Source organism: Ochotona curzoniae, unplaced genomic scaffold (genome assembly GCF_017591425.1).
Source record: "Ochotona curzoniae isolate NIBS_2020 unplaced genomic scaffold, NIBS_Ocur_1.0 scaffold_4505, whole genome shotgun sequence".
Taxonomy (NCBI): Eukaryota; Metazoa; Chordata; class Mammalia; order Lagomorpha; family Ochotonidae; genus Ochotona; species Ochotona curzoniae.
In genome coordinates this window covers 23,845,013-23,862,394 of record NW_024467118.1, presented here as the reverse complement: position 1 = coordinate 23,862,394, position 17,382 = coordinate 23,845,013, and the positions used below count along the sequence as shown (strand labels likewise).

Below are 17,382 nucleotides of genomic sequence, written 5' to 3'. Positions count from 1 at the left end.
TTAGACACATTTGGGGAATGAACCAGTGGATAGATCTCTCCCTGTCACTCTTTTTCTCACTACATCTGATATTTGGTATTTATATTGTAGCTGTATGTACTTTATGAGTAATAAATACACCCTTTGTGTGACAAATAAAGTATTGATTTAGAGTAATTTCTTTGCCCAATGGGATAAAAGTGTAGAGTAGGGTGCCATGATTAGTGGATCAAATATATACCATTTTTTTAATTGTGTAATTACAGTAGTTTTCCCATAACTATGGTTTCACTTTGCAGTTTCAGTTGCCCACAGTCAATTACATTGCAGTAGTGCTAATTTGAAAATTTCTGAAAATAGTTGTTAAGTTTAAGATTGCACATTGTTCTAATATAGGGAACAAATCTTGTACTGCTCTACTCTCGCTCATGAATTAGCCCCCTTTTCTTTATATTCACACTGTATATGGCCACCCCTCAAGTTGTCATTTAGTAGGCATCTTAGTTACCAGACTGACTTGAGATTACAATCTTTTGTTAAAGTAACTGTTAATTTAATATATAAATCCCAAGATGCAGGAGTAGTTGTGCTAGTAATTCAGATAAGACAAAGTGGAAGCTTTAAAGTGTTTTCTTAAGTATAAACAGGTAAAAGTTCTTTGCTTCAGGAAAGAACAGAATGCTGAGGAATAGGAAATACCATAGTGTAGCTTGAATCACAAAATACTACAAAATCCTGGCCATCAGGAAACCAAGTGGAAAATGCTACCACTGACTTCAGCCTAATAATACTGTATATAGTTACCTTCAGTCCATATAAAAGATAGATGAAAAATGATTTTTGTCTTTCATTTATTTGGGTCCCATTCACATGATATCATGTATACATCCGTTTCTCTACTGGTGATTCTAGTGCACACCTTGTTCCCAGCATTTCAGACGATGGATGCTGAACCATCTGTGTTTATTGCGATCTGTGGTTTCAGGTGTTTACTAGGATTTTAACCTACCCTTTCAGATTGGGAGACGGAGTTTCATAGGCTTGTAGTGGAGCACTATCATGTGTTTTTCATTATGTTTATAACTGCTTTCATTCTGCAACATCACGGTTGCAGTGATGGCTATTACTTACGAAAGCTAAAATATTTGTCATAGTCCTTTATGGAGTTGATAGAACCCTTCTTATCTGGGTCAGTTTCAAGTTCAATAAGGAAATGGTAAGCATGTGGTTTAGATGTGTGTCTTTTCTTGTAGGATATGTGGAAGTACTTGTCAGTTTGCATTAACAGATAACTGACAATCAGGTCACTTAGTGACTTCAGTATTAAAGGTCACCTTACTGGGAGACACTTAGTAAAACCTTGAATGGAACTGAGGGCATTTTTTTATTTCATATTTTAGTAGATTTAAAAACTATTGTGTTTTGATGATGTTATCTTATAAATTTATTTGTAACTTCACATGTTTTTGTTGATTTTCAGAACTTAAATAAACAGTCCTTTGACCTTGCAAAAGTTCTCTTGAAAAGAACAGTTCAGACTATTGAGGCATGCATTGCCAATGTAAGTATTTCTGTCTGTATTTTCTGTAGTTGTGTGATTAATTCCTAATCTGTTGTACTAATTTATTAGACGTGTTCTGTATGTAACACCTCATTAGGTTTCTGAAAAAACAAAAATATCAGATTTTATGCAAAATGTTTAATTTTTTGTTTTTGATATTGCCTGTAGTTTTTCAATCAAGTCTTGGTGCTCGGAAGATCATCAGTGAGTGATTTGTCAGAACATGTATTTGATCTGATTCAGGAACTCTTTGCTATAGATCCTCATCTGTTATTATCTGTCATGCCGCAGCTTGAATTCAAATTGAAGGTAGGATTGACATTTTCAAACTGAAAAGTGTATCAGATAATATTTGTATAACTGTAAAAAATAAAATGATTTCAGTTTATTATATTTCGTCAAATTTTTTTGTTATTTGAATAAAATTTTTTCTCATGCAGGTAAAATAATTTAATAGCAAAGGTATAATATAAAGGTTCTCAAACACTGGTAAATACAGTGGCATATTTAATAGACAAGGAAATGGTATTATATTAGACATAATATTTTGTTAATAAAAGGTATTCATTGTTATGCAGCTAAATTTTTTTAATTTTGAAAAATTTTACCCAGTTGCATGTTGCCTACTAAATTATTTCCAGGTGGAGACATTAAACATTTTTCTCCATCTGTTTCACAGTCTGAGTATATGAAGTCAGATCTGTTTAACTCTTCAGTGCGATCGTCAGTATCGAATGATAGGCAGATTAGGATTCAGACTATCTGATTTCCATTGTGGAGTTAATTTAAACTGAAGGAACCTGTTATAAATAGTGGCTATGTGCACCCGGATTTTTTTTTTTTTAATATTTATTTTTTATTGAAAAGCCATCACTCCCTAAGTGGCCACAATGGCCAGATCTGAGCCAGTCTGAAGCCAGGAGCCCAGAGCCTGGATCCTCCTCTGGGTCTCCCACGTGGGTGCAGGGTCCCAAGACTTTAGTCTGTCCCCAACTGCTTTCCCAGGCCACAAGCAAGGAGTTGGATGGGAAGTGGAGCTGCCGGGACTAGAACCAGGGCACATATGGGATCCCAGCATGTTCGAGGTGAGGACTTTGAGCTCCTAGGCCACGGTGCCACACCCACCCCAATTTTTTTTATAGGTTCTTGATACAAAAATGACTCCAGCTCCAAAATATGTTTCATTTGACGTATTTTAAGTTTCATAATCAAATTTTTACTTGTTTTTGTCTATATTTTCTTTTTTTAAGAAAATCTGAAACTTGACCTGTTGGGCCCTTGCTTTCTGTATGACAACACAGTGGCTGGAATTTGTGTACTAGTGGCTTCTTAAATTGGCTGTGAGCTTTTCAGCTTATTGTAATAGTCTGTTACTCCTTTATGTCATCCCTGCTCTGCATTGATAGGGTCTCATTTTCTAAACAGGCTCTACAAGTAAATGAATGTGACTTATTTTCAAGAATGTCTTTTTTAAAAGATTTTTTTGGTTATTTGAAAGGAGAGATAGAGAAAAAGAGATCCTCTAATTGTTGCTTGACTCCCAGGCTAGACCTGAACCCTTTTGAGGCCGACAGCCAGTAGCCTCTTCCAGGACTACTTCATAGGTGCAAGGGCTTCAGGAATTGAGCCATCCTTGGCTGCTTTTCCTAGGGCAACAGCAGGGAACCAGATCAGAAGTTGAGCAACCAACCAGGACTCCAACCTGTGTCCATTTGGAATTCCAGCACCACAGGCGGAGTATTTCCCTATTGCACCACCATACACGATGGTGCAGTGGTTAAGGTTCTTGCCTTGCACACCCGGGATCCCATATGGGCGCCGGTTCTAATCCCGGCAGCCCCACTTCCCATCCAGCTCCCTGCCTGTGGCCTGGGAAAGCAGTCGAGGACGGCCCAAAGCTTTGGGACCCTACACCCGCGTGGGAGACCCGGAAGAGCTCCTGACTTCTGGCTTTGGATTGGCTCAGCTCCAGCCATTGTGGCCGCCTGGGGAGTGAATCATTGGACGGAAGATCTTCCTCTCTGTCTCTCCTCTCTGTATATCCACCTTTCCAATAAAAAAAAATTAAAAAAAAAAAAAAGAATTTATATCATCATCTCTATCTTGGTTGTTCCTTACTGCAATCCTACCTTTACTAATATACATCTTCTGGTTCTAAGTGAAGATTTAGATTAATATGTAGCATATATATATATATATATATGTATGTATATATATGTATATATATGTATATATAAATATATATTCGTGTGTGTGTATATATGTAAGTGTGTATACACACACACATCACGTAACATGAATGATTAGGCTGTCCTTTTGACACTAATATGTACTAATCAGCTAGACTAGGAAATTGTCTTAGCTATAATTATCTTAGCACGTTCATGGTGGTATGGCTGTCTTAGCCACTTTCCGGTAGCCCTTGAACCTTTGTGCCCTAATTAACCATGTAAAGATTGTCAAAAATAAAGAAATTAAAAAATAGTTCAGAGTCCTTAGTTACAATCCTTTTAAAACAAAAGAAAAATGTTGGTTTCAAATTCACAATGTATTTTGTTTTAGTGTTATTTTGTGCTACCTCATATGGCTGTGTGTATAATTTACAATATGTTCATGTGATTCTCAAATGAGTATTTAATGGACAAGCCTTGGCTGCATTTAGCAAGAAATGTACCTCAGTGATTGTTTAAGACATTTGCAGATACAAAGAGAGAGATTTAGAACTTATTCTTGAAATTTAACAAATTAGGTTTTCACAGAAATTTCTTCTGGACTGTTCTTGCTAGGACTGGACAAAAATTGAAACTAATGTTGTTTTTTAAATTTCTTTTATAAGGTCATCTGTAAATTGTAGAGTGTCATTTTTTTTCTTTGTGTAGCAAAATGTGTATTGTGATTGAGGTAGTATATAGTTAGTGCATCATCTTCATGTGATCAAATTATGTTGGCATGGGTTTATATTACAACTACATAACCCATTCATTGTTATGTTGGACAGTTAATGGATAAATTATTATTTTAAAAATCATGCTAGTGGGGCCCAGCATGGTAGCCTAGTGGCTAAATCCTCACCTTGTATTTGTTGGGATCCCATGTGGCCGCTGGTTTGTGTCCTGACTGCTGCACTTCCCATCCAGCCCCCTGTTTGTGGCTTAGAAAAGCAGTAGAGGTTGGCCAAAGCCTTGGGACCCTGCTGCACGCGTGGGAGTCCCAGAAGAAGCTGCTGGCTGCTGTATTCAGATCGGCTCAGCTCCAGCCGTTGCAGCCATTTGGGGAGTGAATGATCGGATGGAAGATTATTTTCTGTCTCTCTTCTCTGCATGTCTGCCTTTACAATAAAAACGAATCTTCAAAACTGCTAGTATTAATAGATAGTATGAGAAAATCTAAAGTTTTGATTTCCATCATTAAAGGTTGACAATTTTCACTTTTTGTATCTGTTGATTTTATGACTAGTTTTTCTCCAAACCATTGTGCTTGAGCATTAAACATTGATGGATAAGGGATTAAATTCTCTGGTCTTTAAGTTTATCCTTCTTTGCATTGTCTGCTTTTGGCATAGATGGCGGTGTTTTAGACATAGAAGATTGTATTTACAAACCAAAATATTTTAGCATTGGGTTTTAGATATTGCCATTTATTTTTCTAGTGAAAGTGTGATTGTTTTTTAGTTCTCAATTTTATTTATTTATTTTAGAGACATTAAGATACAGCTCCAAACCATTGATCTCCATCAGTGGCCCAGATGGCGTAAGCTGAAGGTTGGAGACAAGACCTCAGTCCAAGTCAGTCAAACTCAATTTGAATAAAAAAGAAAAGGCTGTTAACAAGAAACACTAAGTTTTTGCCTTTTTTTTATAGTGTTCAATTTGTATGACTCCATCTTAAGATTCTGTTCAGATGTAAAGAATTAGTATTCCTTTATGTTCTTAATTAATATTTTTCATTGTTGTATTCTCCAATGTGTAGAGTTTTGCTTGTGTTGGAACTTCTGTTGCTCAACACATTTCTTTCTTTCTTTCTTTCTTTTTTTTTTTAAAGAATCTCCCAACTGATGATTTATTCCCCAAATGGCAGCAGCAGCCGGAACTTAGCTGATCGAAGCCAGGAGTCCAGAGCCTCTTCTGGGTCTACCACAGGATGGGTGCAGGGTCCCAAGGCTTTAGGTTGTCCTCTCCTTTCCCAGGCCTCAGGCATGGAGCTGGATGGGAAGTGAACTGCTGGGGTTAGAACCGGCGCCCATATGGGATCCTGGCGTGCATGCAAGGCAAGCACTTTAGCCACTAGGCTACTGTGCTAGGCCCACAACACATTTCTTTCTTTCTTTTTTTTTTCCCTCTGATTTGTATTGGAAAAGCAGATTTGCAGAGTAAAGGAGAGTCAGAGAGATCTTCTGTCTGCTGATTCACTCCTCAGATAGTCGCAACAGCCGGAGCTGAACCTGTCTGATGTCAGGAGGTTCTTCTGGGTCTCCCCGAGGGGTATAAAGTCCCAAGGTTTTGGACCATCTTCCACTGCTTTCTCAGGCCACAAGCAGAGAGTTGTATGGGAATTGGAGCAGCTGGGGCACAAACTGCACCATTATGGGATCCTGACACTTTCAGTGGAGGGTTAGCCAGTTAAGTATTGTGATGTCCCTAAAAGATGTTTCAAGACTTCCTGGATAGTGTTAGATTCGAATTATATGTCTTTATGTTGCTAGTACATCTACAAGTATGGAAATAAGCGGTGAAATTGATACAAATACACAGTCGGGAGAGTTTGAAGTGAAAGTGAAGAACCAGCTAACTAATCCAACATGAAATAAAATCATATCAATCTCTTCATTTAAATGATAGTATGATATTTAGAGTTCTGTTTTGTTCAGAAATGTCGATTTTGACTCAATAAAATTCATGCTGTTTGCCGTAAATTGATGAATAAAGTTTGAGCTTCATTTTTTTGTCCTTTAGAGCAATGATGGGGAGGAACGATTAGCTGTTGTTCGACTTCTAGCTAAGTTATTTGGTTCTAAAGATTCTGATTTGGCAACACAAAATCGTCCTCTTTGGCAGTGTTTTCTTGGACGGTAAGAGAGTAATATCTGATATATATAATTTTTTGCATTTTATAAGCTGGTCAGTTGATCGAAACCGTATCAATGAAAACTTACTGATTAATTTTATTTGCATCATTCTTGGGGAACACGCTGTGAAAAAAAATTAAATAAAGCTTACTGTCTTTTCTATGCCAATGTTATCAGAATAAACAGATGGACATTATCTGAGTTTTTCCTTAATTTTTGAACAAATAGGGCCACTGCTATGGCACAGTGGGGAAAGCTGCTATATCCAATGTGGGCCTCAGTTTGGGTCCAGACTGCTTCACACTGATCCAGCTCCCTGCTCACAGGCCTGGGAAAGCTATGAAGGCAGACCACGTCCGTGGTCCCATGCACCCATGTGGGAGAATATGAAGAAATTCCTGGTTTCAGACTGCCCAGCTTCAGCTTTGTGTGCCGTTGGTGGATAAACAGGCAGATTGAAGAGCTCTGCTTTTGTCCTTTTTCTTAGAAGTAAATTTTCATATAGATCATGAAAGTAAAGATCTACTGGTGCAATTCTAAGAATCCCTGTCATCAGTCTAAAAATTAATCGATTTACAACTGTCTTGGGCTGTCATTTATATAGTTGGTTAAAATGCTTTTCACCAGTTTCATAAATTGTGTTTCTGAAATGGAAAGTATAATCTTCCTCAACATAAATGTGATTTTTTTCCCGAAGAATTTGGAGTGGTTGAGTTCTATTCAACTTAATGGTTAATTTGAAAAAGTGTTAAATCTTTTAATCTTTTGCTTGAAATGTAGATATTTCAGTAGTAATGCTGTGGGAACCTTTTGAGATTCACCATGGTTTAATTCAACTAATTGGGAGAATCGTTTCAGTATTCTGCCAGTATAAGTTTATCATAAGTGTTAATAGTGATCATCTTAGTTTCTGAAAAATCTCTTGACAGTGGCATAATAAGAGGTTAGCTTTTCAGAAGACCATTTCAAAGGTCTTAATAAGCATTGATGATTTTTTTTTTCACTTTTAATGGATTTTGGAGAGGTTTATTTTCACTTGAAAGGCAGCTTTTACAGAGAAAAGGCAAAATAAAGTCTTCCATCCACTGGTCATTCCCCAAATGATCACAGCTGCCAGAGCATAGCTTCCCAGATTTCCCACATGGGTGAAAGTTCCTATGGACTTGAAGCATCCTTTGCTGCTTTCTCAGGCTGTAAGGTGCAAGCTGGATCAGAGTGCAACAGCCAGCACTTGAAAGGGTACCTGCCTGGGATGTCAGAGCCACAGTGTGGCAGTTTAGGTTTGCTGCACCACCGTCCTGGCCCCAGCAATAAATTTATTTTCAAAGTTGTCCAGTTATTTTTCAATTTGAAGTTGCCCCTCTTAGCCTTATTATTCCTATCCTTATTATATAATGTCTGCGTGTTCCATATTATGGAATGTTTGCTCTCTACTAGACTTTAAAGAACATTTGAATAAAAGTTGATCCTAAGCAGGTGAAAGTTTTGTGATGAGAGATTATGACTCACACATTTCTGCTTGTTATTTTATGGTTTGCCTTCTACCTCAAATTTCTCAGTGTTTCCATTTTATAACATTTTTTTTTTCAAATAGATTTTTTTGTGCTTTGAATTTTGCTTAGGTAGCATAATTTTAAGAGCTTGTCAGGTCTACATGGTTAGTTTTGTGTTAAGTGTGAGATTAATGTTTTCTTCAGAAGAATTTAGCTGTTACAAGTTTCTTGTAAGTAATTTTTTAAAGTATTTATGTATTAGTTATACCTTACTTGAATATAATTACTTTGTCTTAGAATTAGTGATTACTATTTTTTTGTGTGTGTAGATTTAATGACATTCATGTTCCTGTGAGATTAGAAAGTGTGAAATTTGCCAGTCACTGTCTAATGAATCACCCAGATTTAGCAAAGGATCTCACAGGTAAGCTACCTGGTTTAATATAAATATGATCAGAAATTTTTAATGTTTGTAACTTTTTTTTAAGATTTGTTTATTTTTATTGAAAAGGCAGAATTAGAAAAACAGAGACAGAAATAGGTCTTCCATTCATTGCTTCATTCCTCAGTTGGCTTGACTGGCAGAACTGAGCCAGTCTAAAGCTAGGAGCCTCCTGCTGGTCTCCCATGCTGGGTGCACGGTCCCAAGGTTTTGGGCCATCCTCCGCTGCCTTCCGTGACCAGAATCAGGGAGCTAGATGGGAAGTGGAGCAGCCGGGACATGAATCGGCGCCAATATGGGATGTGGTGCCTGAAAGTATAAATTAACCAGTAAAGTAAATGTGCCAGTCCCTCCAACTTCTATTTTAAAATAGATTTTAACAGTTTTTTTATGTTTGTATCCTTAAAGCAATATTGTACCTGAAATGTTCATTCCTTAATCTTGGAATTGACTGGAAAGTATTGAGGAATGATTTGGAATTCAGAAACACATTTTTTTTGTGAAGTTTTCATTTTAGAATTTTTAAAAGTAATTTTACTTAGTTGCATAGGGTACAAAAGGTCAAGGGCTACAGGGAAGTGGGTAATACCATTGTCTCCACACTAATATCATTTCTTCCCTTGTATCTGAGGTCAGGGGAGAAACAAAGGGAGAAGCTCCTCTCAACCTCCCTCCCATCCCAGGTCCCCAATGTGAGGCGTGCTCCGAGGCTCTATCAAAACTGCTAGTTCAACAATTCTGAATTGCTGCCAGTCTCGCCATTCCAAGCATGATGAAATGTATTCAGAATCCATTGGCTGACATAGTCTCTTCATGGTTGGGGTTCTGAGATCAGCAGTTCAGTTGGAGGAATCTCCAAAAAAACTTCATCTGAGATGATCCCAGACCTGACAGAAATCAGTCATTATACCCATGTGACTTAGTATTCTAATTTAACTAGTGATAAGTGAGAAAATGATGATCTTGTGAATTGGACTAGAATGTGTCATTCTTCAGGTGAACCTAAAATCCTCTTGGGACTATTGTTGTGGTGTTGTGGTTTAAGTAACTTTCTATGACACCAGGATCCCAGAAAGGCACCAGTGAATCCTAGCTGTTCTATTTTCTGATTCCTTGATGATGCACCTGTGACAACAACAGAAGGTGACAAAATACCCACGTGGCATACTCCAAAGACAGTCCTGACTCTTTGGTTTGGTCTAGTCCTCACCCAGTAGTTGGCAGCCATTGTGGGAGTGAACTAGCAGATGGAAAACTGCCTTTTCTTCTGCATAATTCTGCCTCTGAAATAAAATATAAGAAGTGGGGTGGGGTTGTACCAAGACTCAGCAGGCCAATCCTCCACCTATGTGGCACTAGCAGGTTTGTGTCCCAGCTGCTTCACTTCCCATTCAGCTCTGTGCTTGCTTTCTGGGAAAGCCATGGACGATGGCCCAAGTTGTTGGGTTCTTCCAACCATGTGGGAGACCCAAAAGAAGCACCTGGCTCCCAGCTTTGGATCAGCAAAGCTTAGCTTTGCCACTGCAGCCAACTAGGGAGAGAACCCACATAATTAAGACCTTCTTGTATTATTTTTTCATTCTATGAATCTGCTTTTCGTGTAATAATTAGAAAAATAAATCTTTTTTAGAAAAGAAAAACTTTTAACAATTAAGTGGCTTCTTTCAAAATGGTATTGCTCACCACGATACATGAGAAGTAACTTTTATTCTTTTATAATGAATATTTTCATTCAATGAAGCATTTGTTAGAGTTTCTGAAGCATTCTGGGCCTTATTGATTTTTATTAAAGATTTATTTCTTTAGAAGATTTAGAGGGAAAGAGGGGATGGGGGGAAGAAGGGAGAGGGAGTGGAACAGAAAGGTTTTTTCATCTGCTGTTTAATTTCCCAAATGTCTGAAGTAGCTGAAGCTAAGGCAGGCCCAAACCAGGAATCTGGGACTCCTAGTTCTGCCTTGGTTGGGTTCAGCCAGAACCCAACTAATACACCGTCATCCACAGCCTGAAATACATTAGCAAGAAGCTAGATGGAGAGGGGAAAAGCTGGCACTTGAACTGCTCACTCTGATATGGGTGGGATACAGATGTGCCAATTAGTCGCTTGTGGTGAAATGTCACAATGCCACCCTCTATTCTGCATTGTACATTATTCAATATGCAGATGTATACTTTATCAATTAACTTTTTATAAACAATTATTTTTTTTTTAAGATTTACTTGTTTTTTTGTTTTTTGGTTTTTTTTTTTGTTTTTTTTTTTTTTGGAAAGTCAGATTTACAAAGAAAAGCAGTCCCTGGGAGGAAGATCTTCTATCCGCTGGCTCACTCCCCAAGTGACTGAAATGGCCTCAGCTGAGCTGAGCTGAAGCCAGGAGTTTCTTCCCACCTGTGTACAAGGTCTCAGGGCTTTGGGCTGTCCTCTATTGCTTTCCCAGGCCATAAGCAGGGAGCTGGGTGGGAAGTAGATCAGCCGGTATATGAACTGGTGCCCATATGGGATCCTGGGCATGCAAGGCGAAGACTTTAGCCACTATGATACCACACTGGGCCCAGTAATTTCTTTTAAGCCTTCACTTTTTGTAACTGAAATACCAAGCTATGTAGATTAAACAGTGTTTGATTTTTTTTTTTTTTGCACTGAATAATACAAATTTTTAAAGAAAATATATTTTTGTTTGAGAGGCAAAGTTACAGAAAGAACAGGAGAGCCACAATGGTTGAAGCTGTGCCAATCTGAAACCAGAAGTCAGTAGATTGCTCCAGGTCTCTGACATGGGTGCAAGGCCCCATGACTTGGGCCATTGTCTGCTGCTTTCTCGGCCATTTTAGCCAGGAGCTGAATCAGAACTGGAACAGCTAGGTCTTCAGTTGGTGCCCAAATGGATAGAGGCGCCACAGTCCTGCCAGGATTATTTTGTAGAGCATGTTGTTAAGATATGTTTATACAATAATAAGTACAGTTTTGTGATTGTGTACAGTTATGTTAAAAATAAAATGACTTTAAATCATGCCACAATTGATAAACATTGTTTTAATATAAACAGAAGCTCAACAGGGGCTAGCATTGAAGCTCAACAGGTAATGCCATTGCTTGTCAAGTTAGCGTCCTGTTTGGGTGCTGGTTCATGTTCTGGCTGCTCTACTTTTTATTTCCCCCCAAATAAACTTTTGAGTTCTAAATACTTTTCTCAAGAATCTGTTCTATGCATACATTAACAGCTTTTGCCCTGGCATTTTCACAAAAAAGACAAGTCCTGCCTCAGGTGGCATGTAGGGACCATTATTGCCCCAGGGGCACCATTCACTTTCGTACCAAGACCTAAGTCTCACAGGGTCCCTTCACACATCTTCTGGGAACGTAGGAAGGCCTACCCTGCTGTGCCCTCTGCCTGCCAGGGCAGGGAGCTTTACTGCCCCTGCGCGTTGATGCTCCCCCTCCATCTCTGTAATTCTTTCACAGAATTGTGTGTGTGTGTGTGTGTGTGTGTGTGTGAGGAAAATGTTGGAAGCAGTAGCCTTTTCTGAAATTCTAAATCATGACAAGTTACACTGCTAACATTTAGATTTTTATCTAACAGAATATTTGAAGGTTAGATCACATGACCCCGAAGAAGCTATTCGTCACGATGTCATTGTTACCATAATAACAGCTGCCAGAAGAGACCTCACGTTAGTAAATGATCAGTTGCTTGGCTTTGTACGAGAAAGAACACTGGATAAACGGGTAAAGCTGAGGAATTTTATTCTTTTGTTACTGTGTTTTAAGTGTTTGCTAAATAATGTCATATTCTATTCTGCTGCATGTGAAGTCTTTCCTGAAAATCAACCGAATAAATAACGATGCTACATAGATACTAACTTGCATTCTTCCTGTGTCAGTGAATACTTTGGAATTTGCAGATTTTGTTTCTTGATATGAGATTCTTTTGTAGTGTACCTGGAGTAACAGAATTGCAGAATCAGTGCTCAAGAGTATGCTAATTAAACATTCCTATGCATAACATTTTCAAATACAATTGACTCACTTAGTTGAATATGTCTTTATTGAACTAAAAGTAAATTATGATTCTGAGAAAGTGATATTTCCATATTCCTAGGTTAAGGTAAACACCTTTTTTGTTTTATGTGTATGTGTTTTGTCTTTTGTGCACTTTCTTCCATTTGAAGCAGTTAGAAATGTGGAATACAAAGGGACATCAGAATGTTGAAATGGAATTATAGTTTTTGTTCAAAAAATGAAATTAATCATTTATATAATATACATTTTATATAGAGGTATTTAATGTCCTTTTTATACATCGATTTCCATATTGTTTTGCATCTAAGTATAATAAATTTTTAGTTTCATTTCCCCAGAAATTTTTCTTAATGCTCCCTCATCAAAAAAATCATGTACAAGAGCCAGAGCGAGGTATGCAAAGTAGACTACATTGACATCTACTGAGATCCATAAAAGTTGCTCTTATGCAGCTGCTGTCTTATTTGTGTTACTATTGAGAATTATCTAGCCTGTAGAAACATGTTAATTTACTTACATTTTTCAGAGTTAAGGAAACAAAAATCTTTTTTTCTGTTAAGACTTTATTTATTTTATTGGAAAGTCAGTTTTACAGAGAGGAGGAAAGAGAGAGGAAGATCATCTGTTCGCTGATTCACTTCCCAAGAGTTTGCAATGGCTAGAGATACACCAATCCAAAACCAGGGGCCCAGAGCTTCCTCCGGGTCTCCCATGAGGTTGCAGGGTCCCAAGGCTTTGGACCATCCTGCACTGCTTTCCCAGGCCGCAAGCAGGGAGCTGGATGGGAAGTGGGGCTGCTGGGAGTAGAACTGGTGCCCACATGGGATCCTGGCATGTGCAAAACGAGGACTCTAACCACTAGACTACATGTCAGGCTCTAGTTTTGGTTTTAAATATAGTAACATTCTTTTAAAATAGTTATAAGACAAATTTTGTAAAACTATTTTATTTAAATTGTCAGTATTTCTAATTTTAAGGATTTTTCTTGTCCCCCCCAGCCATAAGTTCAATGAGTACCTTTTCTGTATTTCTCATATCTAAGATATTACCATGTGTGTTATTTGCTTATTTTTTTAAATATTTCCATTCTATCCATATTTATTTCATAATTTCTGCAAAAATTGAGTAATTGTATCTCTGAAAAACTATATTTCTGTTCTAAAAGTACCTGCATGATTTTAGACTAATACATTAGATGGCCACAGGATGAGCCTTTGGACATTTGCATTCTGTTACGTGGGGTGTTTGAACCAAGATTAAACATACATTTTAGTGCACACACATTTTTGGCTCATGGTAGAAGATGTCAAAAAATATCTTTAAATGGATATTATGTGAATGAAATTTCATTCTATCAGCTAACTGCTAAAAATGAAGAAATGACAAAAATTGTAAGTATTCAAATATAAACAGAAATTGGTCCTCTCCTGATTTTTTTTCGAGAAGTACTTTTATTTTATATATGTATTTTTTGTTTATTTTCCTTGTTGTAGATTTCTGTGGTCAGCTGCTCTGTCTACCTTTCTCTTCTGCTTTTTTTCTCCCCGTGTAACATCTTGCAATAACTAGAACTTGGCTATATAAATCATGAAGGAAGTTCCTCTAAACTTTTGAGTGAACTTTATTATTCTGAGTTAATTTCAAAAAAAAAAAAAACTATGTGCTAAGAATTTTAAGTGGCAAGGCTTTTGTTTGTAAGTAATTTTGCAAATTGCCTTTCATGTTTTAATCACTTATAATTGAATTAAATATTAAATTTTACTGTTTGGCTTTAGGAGAAATGCAAAGACTAACAGTATCTGCCTTAATTTCAGAGTATTCTGATTTCTAGGCACAGAGTCACAAAATGTTTTAAGTCATTTGGTAAAGCCTCTTTTTGGCAGCAATACTATGTTATTTTATTATTGTTGTTATTATACATGCATGAGATTACATGTATTTACTACTAGTGAAACCATGACCGTTTTTGCAAATTGGTATGTAGTTTTCATCTCTTACTCCTCTAAGAAAGGTTATAAATGTTACACTTTCTAGTGGCGAGTGAGAAAAGAAGCTATGATGGGTCTGGCTCAGCTGTATAAGAAATACTGCCTACATGCTGAAGCAGGAAAGGAAGCAGCAGAAAAAGTCAGCTGGATCAAGGATAAACTTCTGCATATTTATTATCAGAACAGCATTGATGACAAGTGAGTCCTATGGATTTGCAGAAAGGTTAAATCCACACTTGCTTTTACTGTATCAATAAAAAATAGAAATGTCCTTTTATGTTTAGCTATCCTATTTTCAGCATATGTGTACATTATGTTCCAGTGATTGGAAGATGGTATAATAATATTGAAAAAGGAATGGATGGATTTTGGAATTGAATAGACCAGATACCACTTAATCTTTTATGTACATTAAATAATTAAAACAATGAATATTAATCAACACGATACCTGAAGTACAGCACTAATCATTAATTCCTAGTTATCACTTTTCTTTTTTGCAGCTTTATGACTGCAATTAAGAATTGCTGAGTTTTCCTTTTTTGAATGTTATAGTTCTGCATTGTGTTGCACAACCTGCTTTGCAATGTCTTGTTGAAGTAGACTGTGTACTTGGACATCACCAGATGTGTAGCTCGTTGGTGACTGAAGAGCCTTTTGTTTCTTATTGTGGTGATGCAAGCTTCGTGTCAAGAATATTTCTGTATTGCTAATAATTTCAGACTATATAGAGAAGGATCAGCTGTGCCTGGGAATGTGAGGGCAAGACCTCCCTTCCTCCCCAGTTTTACTGCTTAACAATGTTGCTGAAATGAGCTGAAGTATAATCTGAAAATTAATTTCTCAGGAATCATAGCTATAAATACAGTTTTTTCTAAATTAGGGTTGTTTTAAGTTGCTGAAGAATAATTGGAAGAGCCTAATACCCGGTTTGTAGGAATACCATTTAATCCTTCAGAACAAATATTTTATGCTGGCAGATTATATACTAAAGCTACAAATAGAAGCTGTATCTCTAATCTTAAAATCACTGTACTTGAAGTCTTCCCAGGGAGGAAATGATATGTGCTGTTTTCCATTGTAGCAGTGCCCATAGCTGTCGTATTGGAATAATATCTTGGCATAAGAATGTTAAAATATGTCTGTTGCTTCTTGAAAATAGAATTCTTGTATTATTTGCATTTTTTTTCCCGTTATCTCACAGACTGTTGGTAGAGAAAATCTTTGCTCAATACCTTGTCCCTCATAACCTGGAAACAGAAGAGAGAATGAAATGCTTGTATTATCTGTATGCTAGTTTGGACCCAAATGCTGTGAAGTAAGTTGTTTGTAAATCTCTGAGTCATGTCTGAAACATTGATAAAATTAGTTAGTTTTAAGTAGTAAAATGTTATGAGATTTAATAGCTCACATTTAGAGCATTTAACAGCAGTTAAATATTTATGGTGTTTTTGCTGATTTTTGAATTAATTATTCTGGTAAATATCTTGATCTAAATTTATAGCATTTATTTATTTACTTGTATATTTATTGGAAAGGCTAATTTACACAGAGAAGGAGAGACAAAGAGAAAGATATTTTCTCCGCTGGTTCACTCCTCAAAAGGCCAGACCTTAGCCATTCAGGTGCCAGGAGCTTCTTCTGGGACTCCTACATGGGTACAGGGACCCAAGGTCCTATGCCATCCAGTACTGCTCTCCAAGATCATACTCAGGAAGCTGGAAGGGAGATGGAGCTACTGGGACACGAGCATGCATGTTGGATACAGGGAGAATAGTTAATTGAGCCATTGCAGTGGCCCCACATTTATTGCATGTAACAGCAAAAGTCAGGTGATACATAGCATGTGTTATAAAAATATACGTAAATGCATTGAAGAGAGTAAAAATAAGCAATTATCAAAAACAGAGGATGGATAATAAACCTAATTAGAAGAACACATCACAAGGGACAGTTGTTTGGCACAGTGTTTATTTAAGAGACTGTTGTAACATACACAGTCCTGTCAGCATTTCTAGGTTTGAGGTCCAGCTGTACTCCTGTTTCCCTCATCCTGCTGTTGCATGTTAGGTGATGTTTGCAGTAACTGAGGCCCTGAATCCCAACTTGGAGTTCCTGATTGAGCTCTCCTGTTCATGCCTGGCCCAGCATCGCTGGTAAGGGCATTTAGGGAAGACAGATGGAAGACCATCTTTAAACAGGATGAATGGGTAAAGCGTAAAGTTGAGCAATTTCTAGTATTGTTATGTAATGTTTTGCATTTTTATCTTGATTTACAGAGCTCTTAATGAAATGTGGAAGTGTCAGAACATGCTGCGGAGTCATGTGCGCGAACTGCTAGATTTGCACAAGCAGCCTACAGTAGGTTCATGACTTGCTCAAACTCATAGCAGTGTATTAATTTAATCAGGTTTTTTTGTAGTTCTGTATAATGGATCAAGGAAGATATTTTGACAATTTTTATAATGTCTATTAAGCATAGTTTTTATAGTTGTCCAATCTGAATTTCTTTTTTGAATGAATCTAATGAACTCTTCTTTGACAAGCAAGGAAATGGTGTTTTGTAATATATCAAGATTTTAGGTACCAAGATTTGAGACATCATTTATCAACTTTCAAATATTAGGCCTAGATCTCAAAGCTATTAATTTCTTTTCACTTCATGATTCTTGGTCTTTCACTATAGAATGACTTTTCAAGTTATCAGTGATACGGATCTGCCAATATCTAGTTAACCGAGAAATTCTACCAAAAGTTTTTGCAAGTACTGGGAAATTCTGTGCATTTACTAGAGTAGGTAGTCTCAGTATAGAAGCCTGAACACTAAGGAGCCCAG

The 17,382-nt window shown here is 37.2% G+C and overlaps 1 protein-coding gene across 1 annotated transcript in view; it reads left to right on the top strand.

Annotated features, from left to right (window-relative positions):
- Positions 1-17,382, top strand: part of PDS5A (PDS5 cohesin associated factor A) — a 99,117-nt gene that overhangs the window by 34,158 nt on the left and 47,577 nt on the right. The window contains exons 7-14 of the mRNA XM_040966244.1: positions 1,460-1,540; positions 1,709-1,849; positions 6,493-6,608; positions 8,428-8,522; positions 12,119-12,264; positions 14,593-14,744; positions 15,751-15,864; positions 16,826-16,907. Coding sequence (XP_040822178.1) covers positions 1,460-1,540; positions 1,709-1,849; positions 6,493-6,608; positions 8,428-8,522; positions 12,119-12,264; positions 14,593-14,744; positions 15,751-15,864; positions 16,826-16,907 — 927 coding nt within the window. The remainder of the gene's footprint in view (positions 1-1,459; positions 1,541-1,708; positions 1,850-6,492; positions 6,609-8,427; positions 8,523-12,118; positions 12,265-14,592; positions 14,745-15,750; positions 15,865-16,825; positions 16,908-17,382) is intronic.